The following is a 21109-nucleotide window of genomic DNA, read 5'->3' as shown; positions in this document are numbered from 1 at the left end:
GACTGGAGACTTGGGGTGTACCCCTCATCTTCCATCTCCCTCTTGAGTTGAGAAGGACCTCAAAGTGCACTCTGATTGCCCCAGTCCCCAGCACCGCTGGGCTCTCGCTCAGCCTTGTCCCTTCCCAGCCCCTATCCCCTCCTCCCTGCAGACTGTGGCTGTGTCCATGGGCTGTGTGACAACAGACCAGGCAGTGGAGGCACGTGCCAGCATGGCACATGTGCCCCTGGCTTCAGCGGCCGCTTCTGCAACGAGTCCACAATGGACTGTGGTCCCTCGGGGCTGTCGCAGCTCTGCCACCTGCATGCCCACTGCGTGAGCCAGGCTGGTGTTGCCAGGTAAGGACTTGGTGCTGCTTCTTGGGCCCCCATCTGGGATTTTACGCTGGGTTTGCTCATCAGTTCAGGCTCAGCGGAGACCCCTCCTCCACGTGCCCCTACCAGATGTGTCTGCCTTGACGGCTTCGAGGGTGATGGCTACTCCTGTGTGCGCAGCGACCCCTGTTCCCGCCCAGACCGCGGGGGCTGCTCAGAAAACGTCAGTGTCCCCCCCGCTCAACCAGCCCCTTTCCGGCAGCTCCCCCCAGGGCAGGGGGGAGGTGGACTCCCTGGCCCCCCACCCTGTGTTATTGAGCCATGGCTCTTGCAGGCTGAGTGTATCCCTGGGGCCCTGGGAAGTTACAACTGCACGTGTCACAAAGGCTGGAGCGGGGATGGCCGCATGTGTGTGGCCATTGATGAGTGCGAGCTGGATGCTCGTGGTGGTTGCCACAGGGACGCCCTCTGCAGCTACGTGGGGCCTGGGCAGGTAAGGCACGGACGCGGGGAGGGAGATGCAGGCCTCAGGGCTGGGGGACTCCTCCCGTGCCCCAGTGGACACTGGGGGACACCCTGGAATCCTGGGTGCAAGTTAGGCACCTGCTTGGAGCTGTAACAGAGCCTGGCAGAGTTTGCACCTGTGCTCCCCCAGCATGATCATGCACCTGTTACAGGCGGGTCTGTGCCTTGGGCCTCAGGAGTGTGCTGTGGAGCACAACAGACTAAGAGCCCCCTCACAGCAGTGGCATTGTGGATCTTTCCATAGCAGGAAAGAGGTCCAGCTCCAGGTCAAAACCTCTCAGTCTCAAAGTTGGGACCCCCACATAAAGTGTGTTGGGCCCAGAGAACTCGGGGTTCTGGGTAGTGTTCAGGGGCTCTCACCATGCCAGCTGTTGGGGAGGGTGGTCAGTTTTCACCTCACCCAAGTCTCAGGGCTCCCAGTTCTAGGACAGCCTCCTGGTTATCAACCCAGGGGCTTTGGCCATCAGAACTCAACTTGTAAGGGCTGGAGTTCTGAATTCCAATAGCAGCCTGAAGATCCAGGTGCTCCTGCCTTGGGAACAAATCTCTGAAATCTGAGATCAACTGCTCACTGGTCACCTTCCAGCAGTATGGATGAACCAAGGGCACAGTATTCCAAGGGAAAGGGCAGCTAGGCTGGAGGGGCTGTGCAAGTGGCTGTCTCTTAGGGTTGGTCTTGGCAGACACCTGTGCACGCACGCATCGCACCGCTGACCTGTATGGGCAGGTGGCAGGGCTGGGTGCTGAGTGCAGTGTCAGCCAGGCCTCTGTCCCCACAACCCTGCTGGAGGGTCACAGACCTCCAAGGGGCCCGAGGGAGGTCTGCCTAGCTAGAGCCCTGGGGCTGTGAGCTCAGACCCCCTGTTCTTACCTCTCTCCAGAGCCGGTGCACCTGCAAGTTGGGCTTTGCTGGGGATGGCTACAAGTGCAGCCCCATTGACCCCTGCCGAGCAGGCAATGGAGGCTGCCATGGCCTGGTGAGCGAGTGCGATGGGGGGAAAAGGGGTGGCTGGCAAGGTGTGCTACAGTGGGCCTGGGTGGTGGTGTGCACATTGGTCTCTGTCTGCCATCAGGGCCACTTGCATCTCTCCCTACCCCCCATACAAGAGAAAGTATTCATGCCTCTGTGCTGAAAGGGCTTGGAAGAGCCTGTACCTGCCCCAGTCCCAGATTCTGTCCCAGCCCCAGATCTTTGCCCCTGCCCCAGCCCAACCTCTCATCTCTGTTCCTGCAGCTACCCAGAGCTCCTGTCCCCTGAGCCCCCTCTGCTCTCCCCAACCCCCACAGCAGCCCCCAGAGGCTCCCCGTGTCTCAGCTCAGGCTCCCAAGGGTACAGGGCCTCCCTGGGCTGCCCCTCATCAATTGAGGGTGCAGTTATTCTGATGTCGCATAGTTACAACCTCACAGGGCAGCTCTGAGAACAAAGGCTGCCACACTGGAGGGACAGGCCTGGGGAGAGGGCAAAGGGAGCAGAGAAGGGGCTGGTGACTTGCCTGCTCAACGGAAGCCATATCTCTGTCCCAGGCCACCTGCCGTGCAGTGGGGGGAGGCCAGCGGGTCTGTAAGTGCCCCGCTGGCTTTGGGGGCGATGGCTTCAGCTGCTATGGAGACATTTTGCGGGTGAGTGAGGTCAAGTCCCCCTTTTGCCCTGTGTGGAGGGAGGGACCTTGTCTGCGCCTACAGGCCCAGGGTGTGGGTGGGAGCGAGGGGAGCGAGTGCTCAGACCTGAGGTTTCTGCCCTTTCCTTTCTCTTAGGAGCTAGAAGCAAACGCCCACTTCTCTGTCTTCTATGAGTGGTTCAAGGTAAGACAAAGGCAGAATGCTTGTGGGGGGACCAATCCAGGATGCCTCCCTGGACATGGCTGCAGGTGGCCACCTTCATCACGCCTCCTGCTCCCTCCCTGCACTGTGTGCACACAGAACGCCAGCATCACCCTTCCTGCTGACACCCAAGTCACAGCCCTGGTGCCCTCTGAGGCAGCTATCCGCAGAATGAGCCCCGAGGACCGGGCCTTCTGGCTGCAGCCAAGAAGGCTACCCGACCTGGTCAGGTGGAGTGGCCCCTCCCCAGGGTCAGCAGGAGGTCCACAGCCCGGACTGTGCAGGGTGGAGGCACGGGCCCAAGGTCCTGTGTACCTTACACCCACCAGGTTCCCTGACTCCTGACAAACCTTTCTGCTCCCACTCCCAACAGGGCCCATTTCCTGCAGGGTACCCTCTCTGAGGAGGAGCTGGCCCGGCTGGGTGGGCAGAACGTGGCCACCCTGAGTTCTGTGAAATGGGAGATTCGCAATGCTAGTGGGGTATGTGGAGGACTCTGGGCAGAGGGGGTCAGGAGAGACATGGAGTGCCCAGGCAGTGCCCCCAGACCACAACCCCCCGACGACAGTCCCCCTCAGACCTCAGTCCTCCTGACCACAGATCCCCCCATATCACAGTCACCCCAGGCCACAGCTCTTCCAGACCACAGCACCTCAGATCACAGATCCCCCCCATATCACAGTCCCTCTAGGCCACAATCCCCAGACCACAGCCCCCGCAGACCACAGCCCCCAGAACACAGAACCCCTGGCCACAGCCCTCCCTGAACTAGCCCCCTGAACACAGTACCACCTGACCACATTTCCCTAAACCACAGCCCCCGGGGGTGGTATCAGGGTCCCCACACACCATCCAGAGCTGTCCCCCCAAGGAAGCATGCAGACACTGCCAACAGCACGAAGTGTTCTCTGGGCAGCAGGGACCATCCTGCTAGAGGCAGGTGGGCTCTCTGCAGGCACATCCTGGCCCAGCTGTGGGTCATGCGCACAGCCGGTAGCCTGAGTGTGGCAGGCCCAGGCTGGGCCACTTCAAGAGCAGGTCCATGCCTGCCCATGGCTGACTGCCTGCTGCCTTGCAGAGAGTCTGGGTGCAGAATGCCAGTGTGGATGTGGCCGACCTCCTCGCCACCAATGGTGTCCTGCACATTGTCAGCCAGGTACAGCCAGCGCAGGGCAGGGTGAGGGTGAGCTCCTCCCAAACCGGCCCAGAGGCTGTGCCGTGGTGACGGAGCTCTCCCTCTGCATGCCAGGTCTTACTGCCTCCGCGAGGCGTCATGCAGACTGGACCAGGCTTGCTGCAGCAGCTGGCCTCTGTGCCTGCCTTTGGCCTCTTCCGGGACCTGCTGCAGGTACCAGGGAGCACCTTGTTGGGGTGGGGGGCACTGTCCTCAGGTGTGCAGAGCCGGCTGGCTCCCAGTGTGATGACTGAGGACCAACACGCCTATCCCTGCCCCTGTCCCCAGCACCACCAGCTGGTGTCCCAGATTGAGGCTGCCACTGCCTACACCATCTTCGTGCCCACAAACCACTCACTGGAGGCCCAGGGCAACAGCAGCAACCTGGTGAGGCTGTGGCGGATGTGAGGGCCAGAGAGGGTGAACACATAGAGGTCAGCCGCCTGTCTTACGGCAAAGAGACACAGGGGTGTGGCGTGCTGAGCTACCTCTGGCCTGCAGGATGCAGACACGGTGCGCCACCACGTGATCCTGGGGGAGGCACTGTCCCCTGCAGCCCTGCAGAGGGGAGGCCACCGCAACTCCCTCCTGGGTCCCGCCCACTGGCTTGTCTTCTACAACCACACTGGCCAGGTTTGAGGGGTCCAGCCTGGGAACTTTTTCCTGGGAGCCCCCTTCCCTTGGGGGTTCCCTCTCTCTGTCTGCAGGGTGAGGGTGGGCTGGGCTGGACTTGGCCGCCTCCTGTCACACTCCCTAGCCCGAGGTGAATCACGTGCCGCTGCAAGGCCCCGTGCTGCAGGCTCCCGGCCGCTCACTGTTCGGCCTCTCGGGGGTCCTGACCGTGGACTCAAGCCGCTGCCTGCACAGCCATGATGAGGCTGTGAGGGTGAGAAACTGGGAGGATCCCTCGGTCAGGCCGCCCTGGAGGAAGGAGGGTGGATTTGGGGGGTCGACACCCCGAGACCACAGAATATCACCTGATGTCTTGTCCCCTCCTGTGCTCCCCATCCCCCCCCAGGAGAAATGCATCAACTGCTCCCGGAAATATCGCTGCTCTCAGGGCTACCAGCTACAGGTGAGGCTGGTGGAGCACAGCTCCCCGACCCAGCTCTGCTCAGCCTGGGCCTGGGAAGCTGGCCTGGTCCAGACAAGTAGATTTCCCTGGCAGAGGCTGGCGGGCCCGTCCCAGTCAGCTTGGAGCTCCGCCCTCCTTCCTTTCCTCCCTCCCTGTTTCAGGCCTGTCCTGCTTGTTCCCTTTCCCTCTTGTTCTGGGCTGCCTCTTTGTCCGTCCTGACACCTGCAGTCCGTCTGTCTCCCATTCCTTGCTCCTGCCCTTCATGTCAGCTGAGCCCTGTTGCCCATCTCTGTACCCAGGACGTACCCAAGAGGAAATGCCTCTACAAGTCTGGCCGGTCCGTTTTCCAGGGCTGCATCTACACTTGTGCCAAGAAGATCCAGGTCGGGCCTGCCAGGATTGGGGTGGGAAGTTGGGCGGGGGGAGGAAGGGCGGGCCAAGGCGGCAGCCTGGATTGGACCTCAAAGGGCAAAAGCAGGTCTGTGACTTGGGTAAGGTGAATGAGGCAAGCTGGGGCAGGAAAGGGTTGAAAGCCCGAGCCTGGGGTTTGCCCGCGAGTGCCCCCTCTGGGGCTGTGGATGGGCAGAGGGAGAAGGGGACCCAACAGCTGGGCTTCTCCGCTTGAGTCTGTTTCCCTGCCACTGGAAGGGAAGTGGGGGACATTCTCTGATCTCCTTCCAGCCCTCCTACCAGTCCCCCCGGCTGTGGTTGCAAGTTGCTTGGCTCCGCGTCTTTATGGCCCTGAGATGACTCCCTTCCCTTTCCCCCAACTTCTGTCCTGGCCTCTGCCCAACCCCTTGCCCCTCTCCTCACCACACACATAGGTGCCTGACTGCTGTCCTGGCTTCTTTGGCATCTTGTGCGAGCCATGCCCCAGGGGCCAGGGCGGCGTGTGCTCAGGCCACGGGCAGTGCGAGGACAGGTTCCTGGGCGATGGCCAGTGCCGCTGCCGGGAGGGCTTCCATGGGACAGCGTGTGAGATGTGTGAGCTGGGCCGCTACGGGCCCAACTGCACCGGAGGTGAGGCTGGGAGAGCGGAGAGCCTGGCAGAGGTGAGCCAGCTGCAGCCTCTGGGAACTCCTTCCTACTTGCTCCCTTCCCAGTGTGTGACTGTGCCCACGGGCTGTGCCAGGAGGGGCTGCGAGGGGATGGCAGCTGTGTCTGCAACGTGGGCTGGCAGGGCCGCCGCTGTGACCAAAGTGAGTGGGTGCTAGGGCCGAGGGGACAAGAGACCACTCACTGTAAGGGCTAGGGGAGGGGATGCTCCTGGGTCTGAGAGATTAGCCCCTTTTCTCCTGTCTGCAGAAATCATCAACACTCAGTGCCCTAAGCTGTGTGACCCCAATGCCAAGTGAGTGATCCCAACTGGGGGTACATGGGGGGAGAGACTGAGAGACTTGGGTCAGTGGAGGGGGGCTGGACAGGCCTGGGCTAAGCTGCCCCTTCTCCCCCAGCTGTGTGCAGGACTTGGCTGGCGCCCCCACCTGTGTCTGTGCTGCAGGATATTCGGGCAATGGCAGCTTCTGTGCAGGTGCGGCCACACAGACACTCTGGGCCCCTCTCTGAGATGGGGGGCTGTCCCCACAGAGCCCCATCCCTACCAGGACTGGCCTCTCTCACTGCCCCACCTCAGGCCCGCCCTCCTCTCACCTTTACCTTCTCATGCCCTCTTCCCTACCCCACCCTGCTGCCCTGGGACCACTGTAACCCTAGAAGTGGACCCCTGTGCCCATGGCCACGGGGGCTGCTCCCCCCATGCCAATTGCACCAAGGTGGCACCTGGGCAGCGGACATGCACTTGCCAGGATGGCTACACAGGCGACGGCGAGCTGTGTCAGGGTGAGGCTGGGACTGCAACCTGGAAGTGTGAGGGCTGGGGTGCCCAGAGGTGGGAACTGGGAGCGCTGAGCAGCTAAAGGTACGTAGACAGCATAGCTGAGCATCTAAAGCATAGACAGGTGCATGGCTGGGTGAGTAGGGGCTGCCAGGGGTCACCCTTCATTCTGGGGATCTCTCCACAGAGATTAACAGCTGTCTTGTCCACAATGGGGGCTGCCATGTGTACGCCGACTGTATCCCCACCGGCCCCAAGCAGGTCAGCGTGGTGGGGCTGGGGCCTCCTCCAGGGCAGCCCTCCCCTCCTCCCTGTGGCTCCTGAACAGCCATGCTTACCCGGATCGGAACAGGTCTCCTGCAGCTGCCGTGAGGGTTATAGCGGGGATGGCATCCAGACCTGTGTGCCTCTGGACCCCTGCTCCCAGGTGAGAACTCCAGACCTTGGAGGTCAGGCAGGGTACTTTTTGGTCTCCCTCCCAGCTGGGTGGTGCCCCAGAAGCTGCCTGATGCCTCTCTTTCATGCCCCTGCCACAGAACAACGGAGGCTGCAGCCCGTATGCCATATGTAACAGCACGGGAGATGGCCAGAGAACATGCACCTGTGATGCGCTCCACACTGTGGGGGATGGCTTTACCTGCCGCACCCGCGTTGGCCTGGTAATGGCCCCTAGCCCTGGCCTCTGCTAGGCCCCTCGGTGGGACCTCTGACCTTGGCTGAGATCCTAGATTTGTGGTCCTGATGCCAGCCCTGAGCCTTCCCTGCCAGGCCCTCACAGGACCCAGGAAATTGGTCCAGGCCCCAGCTCCACCCCCCCACCTGCCCCATCCTGCCTGACCCTGGGTTTGGTTCAGCCCTGCGTTGGCCAAACCTTGGGCTGCAGGTGCTGGGCCAGGCACTGAGCCCCAACTGGGAGCTACTTAACATCTGAGCTGATTCTCACTTTCCACAGGAGCTCCTTCGGGACCAGCAAGCCTCCTTCTTCAGCCTCCACCTCCTGGTAAGTGACCAGTCCAAGCTCCCACCCCTCTCTGGGCCTCCCATGTTCTATTCCAGCAGCGGGTTGGCCTCATTTCTCCAAGCCCAGTCTTGGTCAGGAGAAATAGGGAAGCCTGGAGTTGGTCCTAGGTAGCTCCTTTTGTGTCCCAGGAATACAAGGAACTCAAAGGCAAGGGACCCTTCACCATCTTCGTGCCTCGCGCGGATCTAATGGCCAATCTGTCGCAGGTTTGCAGCCCTGGTGGGAAGGCTGCGGGAGGAGGGGTAGGGGCTGGGTGGCCACTGCTGAGGGGCAGAGGCTGGCAGTCCTGCCCCCATGAGCCTCACGACCTCGCTGCAGGATGAACTAGACCGGATTCGGGCAAATCGCCAGCTTGTGTTCCACTACCACGTGGTCGGCTGTCGGCAGCTGCAGAGCCAGGATCTGTTGAATGAGGGCTATGCCACAGCCCTCTCAGGGCATACCCTGCGCTTCAGTGAGAGGGAGGTGAGCCTGACTCCCAGCTCCCAGCCAGGGGCGCTACAGGGAGAGAGATGAGTCCAGTCCCAGTCCCTGTGTGAACCAGCCCCTCTCCAGGGCCAAGGTCCCCTCCTGGATTCCAAGGCGGCCTGAAGCCTCAATTGTTCCACGGGTCCCACCTACCTTCTGCTTCCATCTGAACGCACGATTGTTGGTGCCCCAGCCAGCCACGCCCCCACTACACCAATTGGCTTTGTGGAGCCTTGGGCCCCACCCACGCTCCTGGGTCCCATCCCCCAGGGCATCATCTACCTGAACGACTTCGCACGCGTGGTGAGCAGCGACAACCAGGCGGTGAACGGTGTCCTGCACTTCATTGATCGTGTCCTGCTGCCACCGGAAGTGCTCCACTGGAAGCCAGACACTGCCCCGGTGCCTCTGGTATGGCCCAGGTGTGGGTCTGGGAGCTGGGCTCCTGTCCTGTTAGGCTTCACTCAGGATGTTTTTTTTCCAGAGAAACATCTCAGAAGCCGCTGAGAGCTTCGGATACAAGATCCTCAGCCGCCTACTGAGGGTACTGCTCTTGTGTGTGTGTGGTGCACAGGCGTGTGAGCATGCAGGAGTGCCTGTGTGCGCCTGACATGTGTGCAAATCTGGAAATATGAAAGGCAAAAATCCCAAAGAGCAGTTCATAAGCTGGTTTTAATTTTCAGAAACATTATTTATTTGAAAGGTAGTTAGGAACAGAGGTCCTCCACTTCCTGGTTCACTCTCCAGATGACCCCAACAGTCCAGGAGCCAGGGGCTTTCTCTGGGTCTCGCCTGAAGGTGCAGGGGTCCAAGCACCTGAGTGGTCCCAATATTTTTGTAAGCTCAACCTATTAGCAGGGAGCTGGATCAGAAGTGGAGCAGTCAGGACTTGAACCAGTACCCATATGGGATGCTGGCACTGCAGGCGCTCCGCCACAGGGCTGGCTCCAGATACTAAGATTTTTTTTTAAAGATTATTTATTGCAGGGCCCGGCGGCGTGGCCTAGCGGCTAAAGTCCTCGCCTTGAAAGCCCCGGGATCCCATATGGGCGCCGGTTCTAATCCCGGCAGCTCCACTTCCCATCCAGCTCCCTGCTTGTGGCCTGGGAAAGCAGTTGAGGACGGCCCAATGCATTGGGACACTGCACCCGCGTGGGAGACCCGGAAGAGGTTCCAGGTTCCCGGCTTCGGATCGGCGCGTATCGGCCCGTTGCGGCTCACTTGGGGAGTGAATCATTGGACGGAAGATCTTCCTCTCTGTCTCTCCTCTGTATATATCTGGCTGTAATAAAATGAATAAATCTTTTAAAAAAAAAAAAGATTATTTATTGCAAAGTCAGATATACAGAGAAGGAGAGAGAGGAAGGTCTTCAGTCTGCTGATTCACTCAGTCCTGCCAGGACTGAGCTGATTCAAAGCCAGGAGCTCCTTCCGGGTCTCCTGTACAGGTGCAGGGTCCCAAGGCTTTGAGCCATTCTCAACTGCTTTCCCAGGCTACAAGCAGGGAGCTGAATAGAAAGTGGGGCTGCTGGAATTAGAACCAGTGCCCATATGGGGTCCCGGCACATGCAAGGTGAGAACTTTAGCTGCTAGGCTACCATGCCAGACCCCAGTTCCTAAATTTTGAACAGCTTTCACTGTAGCACATATTATGCTTATTCTATGAGTTACTGTTCACATCTGACTGTGCCTAATTTACACACACCTTTATTGTGGGGATGTAATGAGGAAAACCTAGTACATAAGATGTACCTGGGGGAGAAAGGGACACTGGCTGTGTGCATGTGTGGCCAGTGGCAATACCCTGGGCTTCCAGAGCCCCTTGGTGTCTGTGCTCCTGCCCCCAGCCCAACTCCTCTACCTGTCCCACCAGGTGTCTAATGTCCTGCCTCTGCTTCGAGCTGCGTCCCACAGGCCCCTCACCATGCTGTGGCCCACAGATGCTGCCCTCAGAGCTCTGACCCCCGAACGTCAGGCCTGGCTGGACCATGAGGACCACAAAGACAAGCTGGCAGCCATTTTACGGGGTCACGTGATCCGCAACATGGAGGTGAGTGCATCCCTTCCTGGGTCTCCCCACTGCTTGTGGCTTGGACTGCCTGTGCCATCTCAACCGAGGCTTTGTCTGCAGGCCACGGCATCTGACCTGCCCAACCTGGGCCCTCTTCGAACACTGCATGGGAACCTCATCTCCTTCTCGTGTAGCCAGGCCCGACCTGTGAGTCGAGAGGGAAAAGGCTTGGATGAGTTAGGGAGTGGGGTGGGGCTGTGGCCTTGGGACCCTGTGTACCTCGCACCTTCTTCCCTTGCAGGGGGAGCTCACGGTGGGCAATGATGAGGGCCGCATTGTGCAGAGGCACCTACCCTTTGAGGGGGGCCTGGCCTATGGGATTGACCAGCTGCTGGAACCACCAGGCCTCGGTGCCCGCTGTGACCGCTTTGAGACCCGGCCCCTGAGAACAGTGAGTGCGGCTGGGGGCAGCTGGGTGGAGGCCTGAGCCCTCTTGGCCTATTTACCCATCTGACTGGCTGTGCTGGCCTCTTTTCTTCCAGGCTTGCAGTGTCTGTGGGCTGGAGCCTCCTTGTCCTGCGGGTTCTCGGGAACAGGTACAGGGGCTAGGGTGGAGTGGGGGTTGGTCTTGGGCCAGGTACTGCTGAGCTCAGGCCGTCTGCTCTGCTCTGACTCCTGGCCCAGGGCAGCCCTGAGAACTGCTGGCGCTACTTCCCCAAGTTCTGGCCCCCTCCTGCACTGCACTCCTGGGGGCCACACAGCACCTGGATGCGATCCAGCATCTGGGGCCCACCGCCACACAGCCTGGCCAGGGGTTGCCTCCGTAACTGTGTCACCACGACCTGGGTACCCAGCTGTTGCCCTGGTCACTACGGCAGTGACTGCCAAGGTTTGCATCTCAGTCCTTATTCCTGGAAGGGGAGGTCTGGGGATGCAGGTGTGGGGGTTGTGATGAGACCCCTGGCTCTACCCCACCTATTTCCTAGCTTGCCCTGGAGGCCCTGGCAGCGCCTGTAGCAATCACGGCATGTGCCTGGACGGCATGAGCGGCAGTGGTCGGTGTGTATGCCAGTCAGGTTTTGCTGGGATTGCCTGCGAGTTCTGTGCCCCCGGTTTCTTTGGACCCAATTGCCAAGGTGGGCTGTCCCAGCCTTGTCACCCCTCCTTGCCTTCCCAATTTCCCTAGCTCCATGAGCTAACCTTTATCCCCGCCTCACCCTCACGCAGCCTGCCGCTGCACCTCTCATGGTCACTGTGACGAGGGGCCTGGGGGCTCTGGCTCCTGCTTCTGTGACGAAGGCTGGACGGGGTCACGCTGTGAGGTGCAGCTGAGTGAGTGGCCTTCAGGCTGGTGTCCCCACTACATACACTTGCACCTGGGCCCATGATTGAGCTCACATTTGGGGAGAGGGTAGGGCTGAGGCCAGAAGGGCAGCTACTAATGTGGTTATGTGGAATAGAGGTGGAGCCTGTGTGCACCCCGCCCTGTGCACCCCATGCCGTGTGCCGTGAAGGCAACAGCTGTGAGTGCAGCGTGGGCTTCGTAGGGAACGGCAGTGTGTGTTCAGGTAAGGAGGTGGGAGCCCCGCCCCCTACTCCATTTCTCTCTAGCTACCTGGTCCACAAACTCCTTCTTGCCCACAGCGCAGTGCCGGGAAGGGATCGATTGTGGCGAGCATGCCAGCTGCAGGATGGAGGGGGTAACGTTCACCTGTGTCTGCCCGCCTGGCTATGACGGTGATGGCTATGACTGCTGGGCCCGCAACCCCTGTGCAGGCAGCCACCGTGGGGGCTGCAGTGAGCACGCCAACTGTCTCCACACGGGCCCGGTGAGTGGGGCAAGCCCAGCATTTGGGACAGGGCCCTGGGAGGACCGGCAGCCTGTCAAGGGCACACCTGGGTCTCCTTGCCCCCAGGATACATGGCACTGTGAGTGCCACGCAGGCTATGTGGGCGACGGGAAACAGTGTCTGCAGGAGTCCGAGCCACCGGTGGACCGCTGCCTGGACCTGCCACCACCCTGCCACGTGGATGCCGTGTGCACAGACCTGCACTACCAGGGTGCGCTCTGCTGCCTGCTCCCCACACACCGCTTTGTGTGTCCGCACAGGCAGCTGATTGCATGCCCTACTCTCGCGCAGAGAAGCGGGCTGGCGTCTTCCACCTCCAGGCCAGCAGCGGCCCACACAGCCTGACCTTCTCGGATGCCGAGGCAGCCTGTGGGGCCCAGGGGGCTGTCCTTGCTTCGCTCCCTCAGCTCTCAGCTGCCCAGCAGGTGCGTGGGGGGGTCCAGGCATTGGAGAGGGTGGCAGCCCCCAGAGTTGGCCTGGGCTCCAAGCGTCCCCTCCTGTCCCTATAGCTGGGCTTTCACCTGTGTCTTACGGGCTGGCTGGCCAACGGCTCTGCTGGCCACCCTGTTGTCTTCCCTGCGGACGACTGTGGTAATGGCCAGGTGGGCGTGGTTAGCCTGGGTCCCCGGATGAACCTCTCAGAGCGCTGGGATGCCTACTGCTACCGTGTGCAAGGTGCGCCACTCCACTGCCCCCAACCCTGCTTCCTAGCTCTCCCTTGGCCGTCCATGTACTGAGCCGCTTCTCCCACAGATGTGAGCTGCCAGTGCCGAGCTGGTCTCGTGGGTGATGGGATTGATACGTGCAACGGGAAGCTGCTGGACGTCCTGGCTGCCACTGCCACCTTCTCTACTTTCTATGAGGTGTGGGAGGCCCAGCCTTGGGGGACGGGGTCCGAGGTGGCCGGGGGTGTCCCTGGGAAGGGGGCCTGCCCCAAACCCGTGCTAACACCCACAGATGCTGCTGAGCTATGCTAATGCCTCCCAGCGGGGTTTTGACTTCCTGAGCTTCCTGAATGATGAGCTCACCTATAAGACACTCTTCGTGCCCCTCAATGAAGGCTTTCTGGGCAACGTGGTAACTTGCAGGGGCCTGGGCAGGACAGGGCTCCCGAGGCTTGGGCGGCTGGCCAGGGGCCACAGGCGGCCGTATCTGTCCACAGACGCTGAGTGGTGCAGACCTGGAACTGCACGCTTCCAACACTACACTCCTGAGCACCAACGCCAGCCACGGCACCTTGCTCCCCACATACTCGGGCCTCAGCCTCCTTGTAGGTGGCCTGGGCCCGGACAACACTTCTGGGGTTCCCATGGTGAGTGTGGTCAGCGCCCCTCCCCTGCAGGCTGGGGCCTTCTCTCGCTCACCCACCTGCCCACCTGGTCTCCTGCAGGCCCCGGGCGCTGTTGTGGTTAGCCATGTGATCATGTGGGACATCATAGCTGTCAACGGCATCATCCACACTCTGGCCAGCCCACTCCTGGCACCCCCACAGCCCGTGAGTTGGAGAAAGTTGGGGGAGTAGTGAGGGGACAGCTCCCACTGGGTCCCTGACCTTCTCTTTACTTGCAGGAGCCCGTGCTGGCACCTGAGGCAGCAGGTGTGGGGGCTGTAGGGGCTGTGGTAGCTGCTGGAACGCTGCTTGGCCTGGTGGCCGGAGCCCTCTATGTCCGTGCCCGGGGCAAGTCCACAGGCTTCGGCTTCTCCACCTTCCAGGTAGGGTGTGATGGAGCAGGGGGGCAGAGGGTAGGCAGGTCCTTGAACCACCCCCCGATGAGGCTTTTACCCTTCTGCTGCTGCCAGGCGGAAGACAATGCTGATGACGACTTCTCCCCGTGGCAAGAGGGGGCCAGCCCGACCCTGGTCTCCGTCCCCAACCCAGTCTTCGGCAGCCACGACGCCTTCAGCGAGCCCCTGGTGAGTAGGGAGGACAGGAGTGGGTGGGCCATGGCCACGGGCCCCACTGGCCAGAGACCTTTCCCAGAGAACTTTCCTCTCCCCAGGACTCGCTCCTGGATGACGATTTCCCCGACACCCAGAGGATCCTTGCAGTGCAGTGATTGGTCAGGCCGAGGTGAACATGCAAAAGGCGCCAGAAGGAGACATTTATTGCTTCTCAGGACGGATGCCAGAGGCAGGGATTGGGGGTGGGCAGGGGGCCTTCCCCAGACAATAAAGGTGGCCTCAGCGGATGTGGGCCATGTCACCGAGGAAGGGCGTCTTCATGCAGCCGGTGCAGAGCTGGTCCATCCAGAGCGGGGCCTCGTGCTGCAGAGGCGTGCGGCGTGGGTAGAAGGTGAAGTCCACGCGGTAGTTGAGCAGGCAGCTGAGTGAGGCCATGTAGAGGTCGGAGAAGCGCACGAGGCGCCTGGAGAAGTAGGTGGGGTTATGGAAGGTGCGGAAGATGCTCCCAAACTGGGCATTGAACAGGGCCTTGGTGACGCACCTGGACATGGGGGGGCACATGAAGGAGGCAGGCGTGGCTGGGCTGGGGGGGTCTCCTGCCCCGGCCCTGTCCTGCTCACCTCAGCTCCTGCCGCTCCTTCATCCAGCTAGCCAGCACCTGCCGGGACTCTGCGTCCTGATAGGTCTGGGGGAGACCAGGCGTGTTGGGGGGATGCGCAGAGGAGGCTGCAGCCCCAGCCCCTCCCACCAGCAGCTGGACCCCCTCGGTACCTGCATGCGCTCCAATAGCCCTGTGAGCGCCTGCTGCCAGGTCAGCGAGTGCATGTACTGCTCCGTGTTGATGATGCGGATCTCACGTTCCAGCTCTGGGATGATGGCACCTGTGCGCCAACCGTGCCGCAGCATGAGGTCCTGGGGGTGGGGGAGCAGCAGGGTGGGCCTGTGCTCAGCGCCAGTGGGGAGCAGTTCCCACCCCATCTCAACCCCCTACCCCTCTTCCAGTCCCTTTACCGCCAGGTCGCTGTAGAGGTGGTCTCCAAAGTAGAGCACACGGGGGCCACGCCATTCTGTCAGGCGCAGGAAGTCAAACAAGTTCCCCTGAGGGAAAAGCAGCAGCGAGGAGATGCTGGGCAGCTCTGTCCTTCCCAACCCCCAGAGGCGGCCAGGTCCAGCCGGATGCCGGCTGCCCTTTCCCGTGGCCTTGCTGTCCCCTCCCTCCTGGGAAGGGGGGCTCTGCCGACCACAGGGAGCGGTCTGGGAAGCCCTGTGGCGCCCCATGTCTCAGGGCCTTCCCAGCTCCTTAACTAGGGATCCGCCCCCTGTTTGTGAGAAACAAACCACAGGGCAGGCCCAGGGCTGGCCTCTGCAGCCCGGCCCCCAGGGACCCAGCAGGCCCAGGGCAAGAGTTCGCTGGGACACTCTCCTATTCCTGGGGCTAATGAGGCAGCCAGAGTGCAAAGGCCACAGCGAGATGGCACCCTGCAAGGCGGAGCATGCAGCACAGGAGGGGGGTCTTATGTGTGGGAGGGTGACTGACCAAGAACTGAGGGCTGAGCTAAGCGCAAGCCTACAGGCTAAGGATGTGGCTGCATCCCCTGGATCCAGGGAGAGGCCTACAAGGGGCAGGAAGCAGAGACGGAGATGTGCAAAGGGGCTCCCAAGGACCAAGCAGGAGCAAAGTGCTAAGCAACAGGCATATGAACCTCCCTAGCCTCAGCTCAATGCTGTGGGGGACCAGAGGTGGAGCCGGGCCTGCCCCTTCCCCAACCCCCATTGCCAAGGCCTCTGAAACCCTAAGGAGCCCAGCTCAGCTGGGATTTCCACATTCTAGCCAGGGCTAAGTACCTTAATCACCTCCTGCTCACGGGTACACAATCCCCAGCCCAGCGACAGAGCCCTTCTGATCTACCAGGGAGCCCTCAGGCAGCCGTGTGGAGGAAGCCGCAGGGCAGCCCCAACTGTTACCAGGCCAGCTGGTGTGCCAAGGGGCTCTGCACCCTAGTCCCATGGGCCTAGGGTATCACGTCTACTTTGAAGAGGGGGCAAGCTGGGGACAGGGGGGATTAGGCCAGGCTGCCCTGCCACAGGTAGGTGGAACTGGAGTTCACACCTAGACAGTGGGCGCCCCCGCCAGCCATGCCTGCTGGCTCCCAGGCCGAGCAGCTGGGCTGCTTCCTCAGGCAGGGCCTTCTTACCTGCCGGTAGATCTTGCCTTTCTCCAGCCGGGTGATGCGGTCCCACTGCAGCGAGCCCTTCTCATCAAGCTTTCTGAAAGGCCTGGCAGGTGGGGCAGGGCAGGGCAAGGTGGTGGTGAAGGTGGGGCAGGGCTGCAGGCCAGGTCCCTGCTCCTCAGGGCCTCGCCCCAGGCACCCCGGGCAGTGTGCCAGTTAGCATCATGCCTTAGTGCTCTTTTTAGGGTGCAGCCCTAGCCCCACCCCGCCAGGCCCATACTTGCGCCGGTCAGTGAAAAAGCTGGGTTTATCTGCCTGGACGATGACCACATCGAAGAGCTGGCGCCAGTCGGGACCCACCATGTGCCGCATCCCCTTGTCCCTGTGTACAGGTGGCCATGCAGCAGGTGGGAGGGTGCCCGAGTTGCCCCCACTGCCGTCCCCGGGTGCCCCCCACTGGACTCACACAAAGCTGAAGGGACTGTTGGTGATGAGGAACAGCTGCTTCCCGTGGGCCACCAGGCGGCTGAGGACAGCAAAGGTCTCATCCCCTCTCAGGATGTACTTCTCTAATGGGGCAGGACACGGGTCGTGAGGGCCAGGCCCCGCCACCTCGCCCACGCCAGCCACAGGAAGACCGCTGCCCACCTTACCCATGTCCCGCTCAATCCACTGGTACATGAGGCCCTTCACATGCACGTCGCGGATGGCATCCTGGGGGCGGGCAGTGGGCAGCAGTGAGGACGCAGTGGGACCTCACCTCCCCGCGCAGGCCGGGGCAGGTCCGGTACCCTCACCGTCACGTCCTTGTAGAGATGTGCCTGGTCGAACTCCAGGCCATGGCCCAGGAAGTAGTCCACCACACACGACAGCAGGGCCATCTCCGGCAATGAGAAGATGTCCATGAACTGCTTAATGGAGGGACCCTGAGGAGGGAGCCACAGGTTCGCCACAGGCCTCACCACTGGAGGCCCCAGGGTGTCAAGCTGAGCGGCAGGCCTACCTTGCCGTAGAAGCCACTCATCTGATATAGTGGGATGTGCTGGGTGCCCCCATACAGGTCGATCACCTCCTCATCCGGCACCGGCTGGAGGCCCCTGAGTGGGGCATGGACATCATCAGACCCGGGGGTCCTGAGCCCGGGGGCGGGGCAGGGGTCAGGGCAGAGGCGGCACTGACCTATAGGCTGTGCCCAGCTGCACATAGTGAAAGGCGTCAATTTTCATCAGGAGACTCTGGAAGGTGGAAGGTAGGGGGATTAGGGGGCCGTTCAGCTACCAGCCTGGGGACAGGCTACTCCAGGTCCAAATCAAAGCCTCCACTGGAAGGACCACAAAGGGAACTATATTCCTGGGGGCGGTGCTGGGGAACCAGTGACCAGCCACTCACCTTCTGGATGTCATAGTGGAGGCCACGGATGGCAAAGCTGGGGTCATAGTCATATTTCCGAATCCCTTCCGGGTACTAGTGGAAGAAAAGGGGGGCAGACCTAAGCCACGGGGGGCACTGGCAGTCCCAGGGGATTGACACAGGAGTGGATTAACCCTGGACGGAAGCCATGCCAGGTCCCTGGTCAGCCTTACCTTGTAGTGTTCAATCAGGATGTCACGGGCGGCGCTGAAGATCTCCGGGTGCAGCGCATCTGCATACTGGGCCAGTGTGTAGTCGTAGTCAAAGCCGTACACTTCCACGTCACGCAGGCTGATCTCATTGTTGGCATAGATGGCTGCAGGGTTCAGGAGGCTGCACACCTCGGGGGGCAGGAGGTCTGGAGAAATAAGCAAGGTGACAATGTCATGGGGGCACTCCATCCTGGAAGCCCCATGATGCCCAGCCCAGGGCTGCAGTGGGGTCAAAGGGATCCCAGAGATCACTGGCTGTGCTCAGAGCGGTGAAGAGGCGGAGCGCCAGACAGGCCCTGCAGTCACCACCTACCCGCCTCCCCTCCTCACCTGCCATCCGCCAGGTACTCTAAGCACCACAGGACACACACTGGGCCAGGAGCCAGCAACATCGCTGGCCGCCAATCTGTCCACCTCGACCGGCCTCAGCACAGCTGCCATCACAGCAGGCTGCACAAAACCTGCCCAGGAGCACCCTCCAGGTCTGGAGTCCCGGGATGCAGGAGCTCTGCTCGTCTCAGCTGCTTTCTGGGCCCTCCCAGATCCTGGGGGGCGGTGGGGGACGTGCAGACCAAGGGCTTCAGTCTCAGGATGCTGACTGTCCTGGGCAGACCAGGGGGCCAAAGCTTTCTCAGGTGGCTGCTGCCTCTCGCCTTTGCCGAGGGCTGGGGTTGGTCCCCAGTACCCCATCAATGAGGTGGGGGTTCATTCCTACCCGGGACTGCCAGCTTGGGCACCTGCTGCAGCCTGCAGAGCAGGTCCCTCTAATCGGATTTCAGCTGCCCCACCAGCTCACATAATGACATTCTCTGGCTCTAGCCAGGGAACATTGCTAATTATGACAGGCAAGACGTGTAATGTCAGGTTCTGGGCCCATCTGCGCAGGCTGCTCCCTTCTGGGAAAGGAGTGACAGTCACCATGGACTCTGATGGGACCCAAAGGGCTCCAGGGCCCCCTTGGCTCACCTGTCTTGCTTGCTTTCCCCATCTGTATAATGGGGCGAAATGGATGAGGGAAAAGCACACAATGGGAGAGGGCTTGGGACCCTGCACCCACATGGGAGACCTGGAAGAAGTTCCTGGCTCCTGGCTTCAGATCAGCTCAGCATCAGCCGTTGCGCTCACTTGGGGAGTGAATCATCGGATGGAAGATCTTTCCCTCTGTGTCTCCTCCTCTCTGTATATCCGACTTTCCAATAAAAATAAAATAAATCTTAAAAAAAAAAAAAAAGAAGAAGCCTGGATTCAAGCCACTTTGTGCAGCCTTCCTGCTGTGCCTGCACAGAGGACACAGTCCCTGGGACCCACAGGAGCCCTGGCCCTGCAGCAGGCCAAACAGCTGTCACTCTTGCATGTGGGAACAGGTGGGGCTAGTTCCTCCAGTGGTGGCTACCCAAGGGTGCACAGCCCTTTGCGCTGTGTCCTGTGGACACTGAGCTCTCAGTCCAGGTGCCTCTGTCCTGGAGGGCGTTCCCAGAGGTCCATCTTCCCAGGAACAAAGCAGGGTAGGGAAGCAGCCCAAAGGGCCTGACCTCTTGACCCCATTCCAGGACAGTAAACAGCAGAGCTCCCGCTCCCTTCCACAGGGCTGTGCAGTGTACAGGACCCATGAGGCTGCATCTTCCCTCACCCGCACCGGCCTGCCTGCCCACGGCACGGGTCTTGGTGTCCAGTACACTTGGCTCTTCATGGTTCACAGCCTCCGGGAAGTTAAGTAACCCTTTCCCAATCCCTGGCCATGGGCAACAGAGGAGCAGGTGCCCCTCACACCTGGAGGCTAGGCGGGGTGGGGGCAGCAGTCCTGGCCCAGTCACACACTCTCCCAGAACCTACGGCCAGGTGGGAAGGGCCGTGGAGTTGGCTCCTCCTAGCCCTCACCATGGCATACTATCTGCTGGACACGACCATGTTCTTGGCACAGCAGGATCTTGTGTGTGTGTGGGGGTGTTCCTGAGAGGGAGGACGCCGAAGGCCAATGCCCCTAGATGCCCCACTTGCCCCAGGCTGAAGGGCAAACCCCCAGCCCACTCACAGAGCCGCTCTGCCAGGCTCAAACTCAAGTCCTCGTCTTAATGTGATACACCTGTTCCCGCAGGGAGACAAATCCAACCCCAAGGGCTTCAAAAACCATTTGCTGGGTGCCCTACCTACTCTGCCTTCAGCGGCCTAAGAGGCAAGTGGGGGCTGCCCTCCACTTCTAGGCCTCCAGGGCAGGAGAGTGGAGGCTAGTTGGAACTTTCCAGACCTGGCCACTTTGTCTGAACAGACAATAACCTCCAGAAGCTTCCCAGGCCCTGGCCAGCATGTTTCTTCTCCAGTCATCATCACAAGTCTGTCACAAGAGAGGCGTCTGAGCCCCTGAGCCCGAGGACACTAAAGGCCAAGTCTCCGTTCACAACTGCCTGCAGCCCACCAAGTACCCCACAGAACTCGCTGCAGCAAGAAGATGGGTCTCATCAACCCATTTCACAGAGGGACAGAGAGGATGATGGGGGAGACCAGCAACCCTTAGGGTTCCCATGAGCGGGTCACTTGGGCTTGATGTTCCAATGCTTTCACCCCGGACTTCCCCGGGGGGGAAAAGATGTTCCAAAGAAGATCAGCCGGTGCCCGCTCCAGTCAGGCCGCCCTCCCTCCCGAGCCCACTCCGGCCGGTGCCGCGCTGGCTTTGTCCTCGACACTCCCACCCCGACTGGGGCGGGCGGAGAACAAGGGGCTGGGAGTGCTTCCGCACGGCCGGATCCCACACTTCGGCGGCCGCTCCAGCTGCCCCCAGCTCCCGAAGATCCAGCCCGGGAACCTCCGGCTCGCCACACCCCTCCACCTTCAGAGTGGAGACTCGGGGGGCCACCCCGAAACCCCCGAGACGTGCGCTGGGGACTCTGCCCCAGGGACCCCAGCAAACCTATCGGGAACTTCCTCCCACAAGCGGCGCCACAGTGGGCTTGGGGGCGGCTCCCGGCTCGTCCCGCGGGGTTCACTCACCGTGCACCAGCCGCCGCATGTCCTGGTAACGAGCCCACAGGTGCGCACTCGGCTCGGCGCCGCCGGCGGGCGTCGGGGCGGGCGCGGAGCGCGGAGCGCCGGGGCAGTGGGTGCCGGGGCCCGGCGGGCCACAGCCCGGGCAGGACGGCGAGGACGAGGCGGGGCGCGCCCCGCCCTGGCCTCCGCACAGCAGCCAGCGCCGAGCGGCCGCCCGCAGCCCTGCACCCGCCATGCCCCCGGCCGCCCGCGCCGCCCTCGGCCCGCCGGCCAGCCCGCGGCCCCTCCGACTGCGCGCCCGCCACGGTGGCCGCGTGCTCCTCACGGCGGCCGGCCAAT

At 61.5% G+C, this 21109-nt stretch overlaps 2 protein-coding genes across 2 annotated transcripts in view; one reads left to right on the top strand and one right to left on the bottom strand.

Moving 5' to 3' along the window:
- Nucleotides 1–14300, top strand: part of STAB1 (stabilin 1) — a 27089-nt gene extending 12789 nt beyond the window's left edge. The window contains exons 23-69 of the mRNA XM_058678509.1: nucleotides 152–338; nucleotides 444–537; nucleotides 649–807; nucleotides 1721–1816; nucleotides 2364–2459; nucleotides 2595–2642; nucleotides 2760–2890; nucleotides 3034–3142; nucleotides 3739–3816; nucleotides 3910–4008; nucleotides 4123–4221; nucleotides 4336–4467; nucleotides 4592–4720; nucleotides 4853–4909; nucleotides 5209–5292; nucleotides 5734–5929; nucleotides 6013–6108; nucleotides 6215–6260; nucleotides 6364–6440; nucleotides 6623–6748; nucleotides 6931–7004; nucleotides 7096–7170; nucleotides 7280–7402; nucleotides 7696–7743; nucleotides 7893–7970; nucleotides 8083–8229; nucleotides 8503–8643; nucleotides 8717–8776; nucleotides 10106–10282; nucleotides 10364–10450; nucleotides 10545–10694; nucleotides 10786–10839; nucleotides 10928–11132; nucleotides 11230–11379; nucleotides 11471–11575; nucleotides 11704–11811; nucleotides 11888–12072; nucleotides 12160–12304; nucleotides 12385–12518; nucleotides 12603–12768; nucleotides 12847–12956; nucleotides 13051–13170; nucleotides 13256–13405; nucleotides 13484–13588; nucleotides 13663–13806; nucleotides 13894–14007; nucleotides 14094–14300. Coding sequence (XP_058534492.1) covers nucleotides 152–338; nucleotides 444–537; nucleotides 649–807; nucleotides 1721–1816; nucleotides 2364–2459; nucleotides 2595–2642; nucleotides 2760–2890; nucleotides 3034–3142; nucleotides 3739–3816; nucleotides 3910–4008; nucleotides 4123–4221; nucleotides 4336–4467; nucleotides 4592–4720; nucleotides 4853–4909; nucleotides 5209–5292; nucleotides 5734–5929; nucleotides 6013–6108; nucleotides 6215–6260; nucleotides 6364–6440; nucleotides 6623–6748; nucleotides 6931–7004; nucleotides 7096–7170; nucleotides 7280–7402; nucleotides 7696–7743; nucleotides 7893–7970; nucleotides 8083–8229; nucleotides 8503–8643; nucleotides 8717–8776; nucleotides 10106–10282; nucleotides 10364–10450; nucleotides 10545–10694; nucleotides 10786–10839; nucleotides 10928–11132; nucleotides 11230–11379; nucleotides 11471–11575; nucleotides 11704–11811; nucleotides 11888–12072; nucleotides 12160–12304; nucleotides 12385–12518; nucleotides 12603–12768; nucleotides 12847–12956; nucleotides 13051–13170; nucleotides 13256–13405; nucleotides 13484–13588; nucleotides 13663–13806; nucleotides 13894–14007; nucleotides 14094–14150 — 5351 coding nt within the window. The 3' untranslated portion in view covers nucleotides 14151–14300. The remainder of the gene's footprint in view (nucleotides 1–151; nucleotides 339–443; nucleotides 538–648; nucleotides 808–1720; nucleotides 1817–2363; nucleotides 2460–2594; nucleotides 2643–2759; nucleotides 2891–3033; nucleotides 3143–3738; nucleotides 3817–3909; nucleotides 4009–4122; nucleotides 4222–4335; nucleotides 4468–4591; nucleotides 4721–4852; nucleotides 4910–5208; nucleotides 5293–5733; nucleotides 5930–6012; nucleotides 6109–6214; nucleotides 6261–6363; nucleotides 6441–6622; nucleotides 6749–6930; nucleotides 7005–7095; nucleotides 7171–7279; nucleotides 7403–7695; nucleotides 7744–7892; nucleotides 7971–8082; nucleotides 8230–8502; nucleotides 8644–8716; nucleotides 8777–10105; nucleotides 10283–10363; nucleotides 10451–10544; nucleotides 10695–10785; nucleotides 10840–10927; nucleotides 11133–11229; nucleotides 11380–11470; nucleotides 11576–11703; nucleotides 11812–11887; nucleotides 12073–12159; nucleotides 12305–12384; nucleotides 12519–12602; nucleotides 12769–12846; nucleotides 12957–13050; nucleotides 13171–13255; nucleotides 13406–13483; nucleotides 13589–13662; nucleotides 13807–13893; nucleotides 14008–14093) is intronic.
- Nucleotides 14181–21109, bottom strand: NT5DC2 (5'-nucleotidase domain containing 2). The gene is made up of 14 exons (XM_004581531.3): nucleotides 20774–21109; nucleotides 17750–17934; nucleotides 17556–17630; nucleotides 17346–17401; nucleotides 17170–17263; nucleotides 16964–17092; nucleotides 16820–16880; nucleotides 16633–16735; nucleotides 16447–16548; nucleotides 16191–16272; nucleotides 15007–15093; nucleotides 14767–14907; nucleotides 14616–14680; nucleotides 14181–14536 (listed from the first exon to the last, which is right to left on the bottom strand). The coding sequence occupies exons 1-14, from the start codon at nucleotides 21003–21005 to the stop codon at nucleotides 14275–14277; spliced, it is 1674 nt and encodes a 557-aa protein (XP_004581588.2). The 5' UTR covers nucleotides 21006–21109; the 3' UTR covers nucleotides 14181–14274.

Source organism: Ochotona princeps, chromosome 21 (genome assembly GCF_030435755.1).
Source record: "Ochotona princeps isolate mOchPri1 chromosome 21, mOchPri1.hap1, whole genome shotgun sequence".
Classification (NCBI taxonomy): domain Eukaryota; kingdom Metazoa; phylum Chordata; class Mammalia; order Lagomorpha; family Ochotonidae; genus Ochotona; species Ochotona princeps.
Note: the sequence above shows the minus strand (reverse complement) of the source record. Positions and strands in the feature narration are given on the sequence as shown.

Bases quoted from the DNA above. Each gene is read 5' to 3' on its own strand.
- NT5DC2 (XM_004581531.3), bottom strand. From the start codon at position 21,005: ATGGCGGGTGCAGGGCTGCGGGCGGCCGCTCGGCGCTGGCTGCTGTGC. The intron at 16,736-16,819 runs GTAAGGTGGGCA...CTGCCCCATTAG, and splicing joins GTGGATTGAGCGGGACATGG to AGAAGTACATCCTGAGAGGG. The intron at 16,549-16,632 runs GTGAGTCCAGTG...ACCTGTACACAG, and splicing joins AACAGTCCCTTCAGCTTTGT to GGACAAGGGGATGCGGCACA.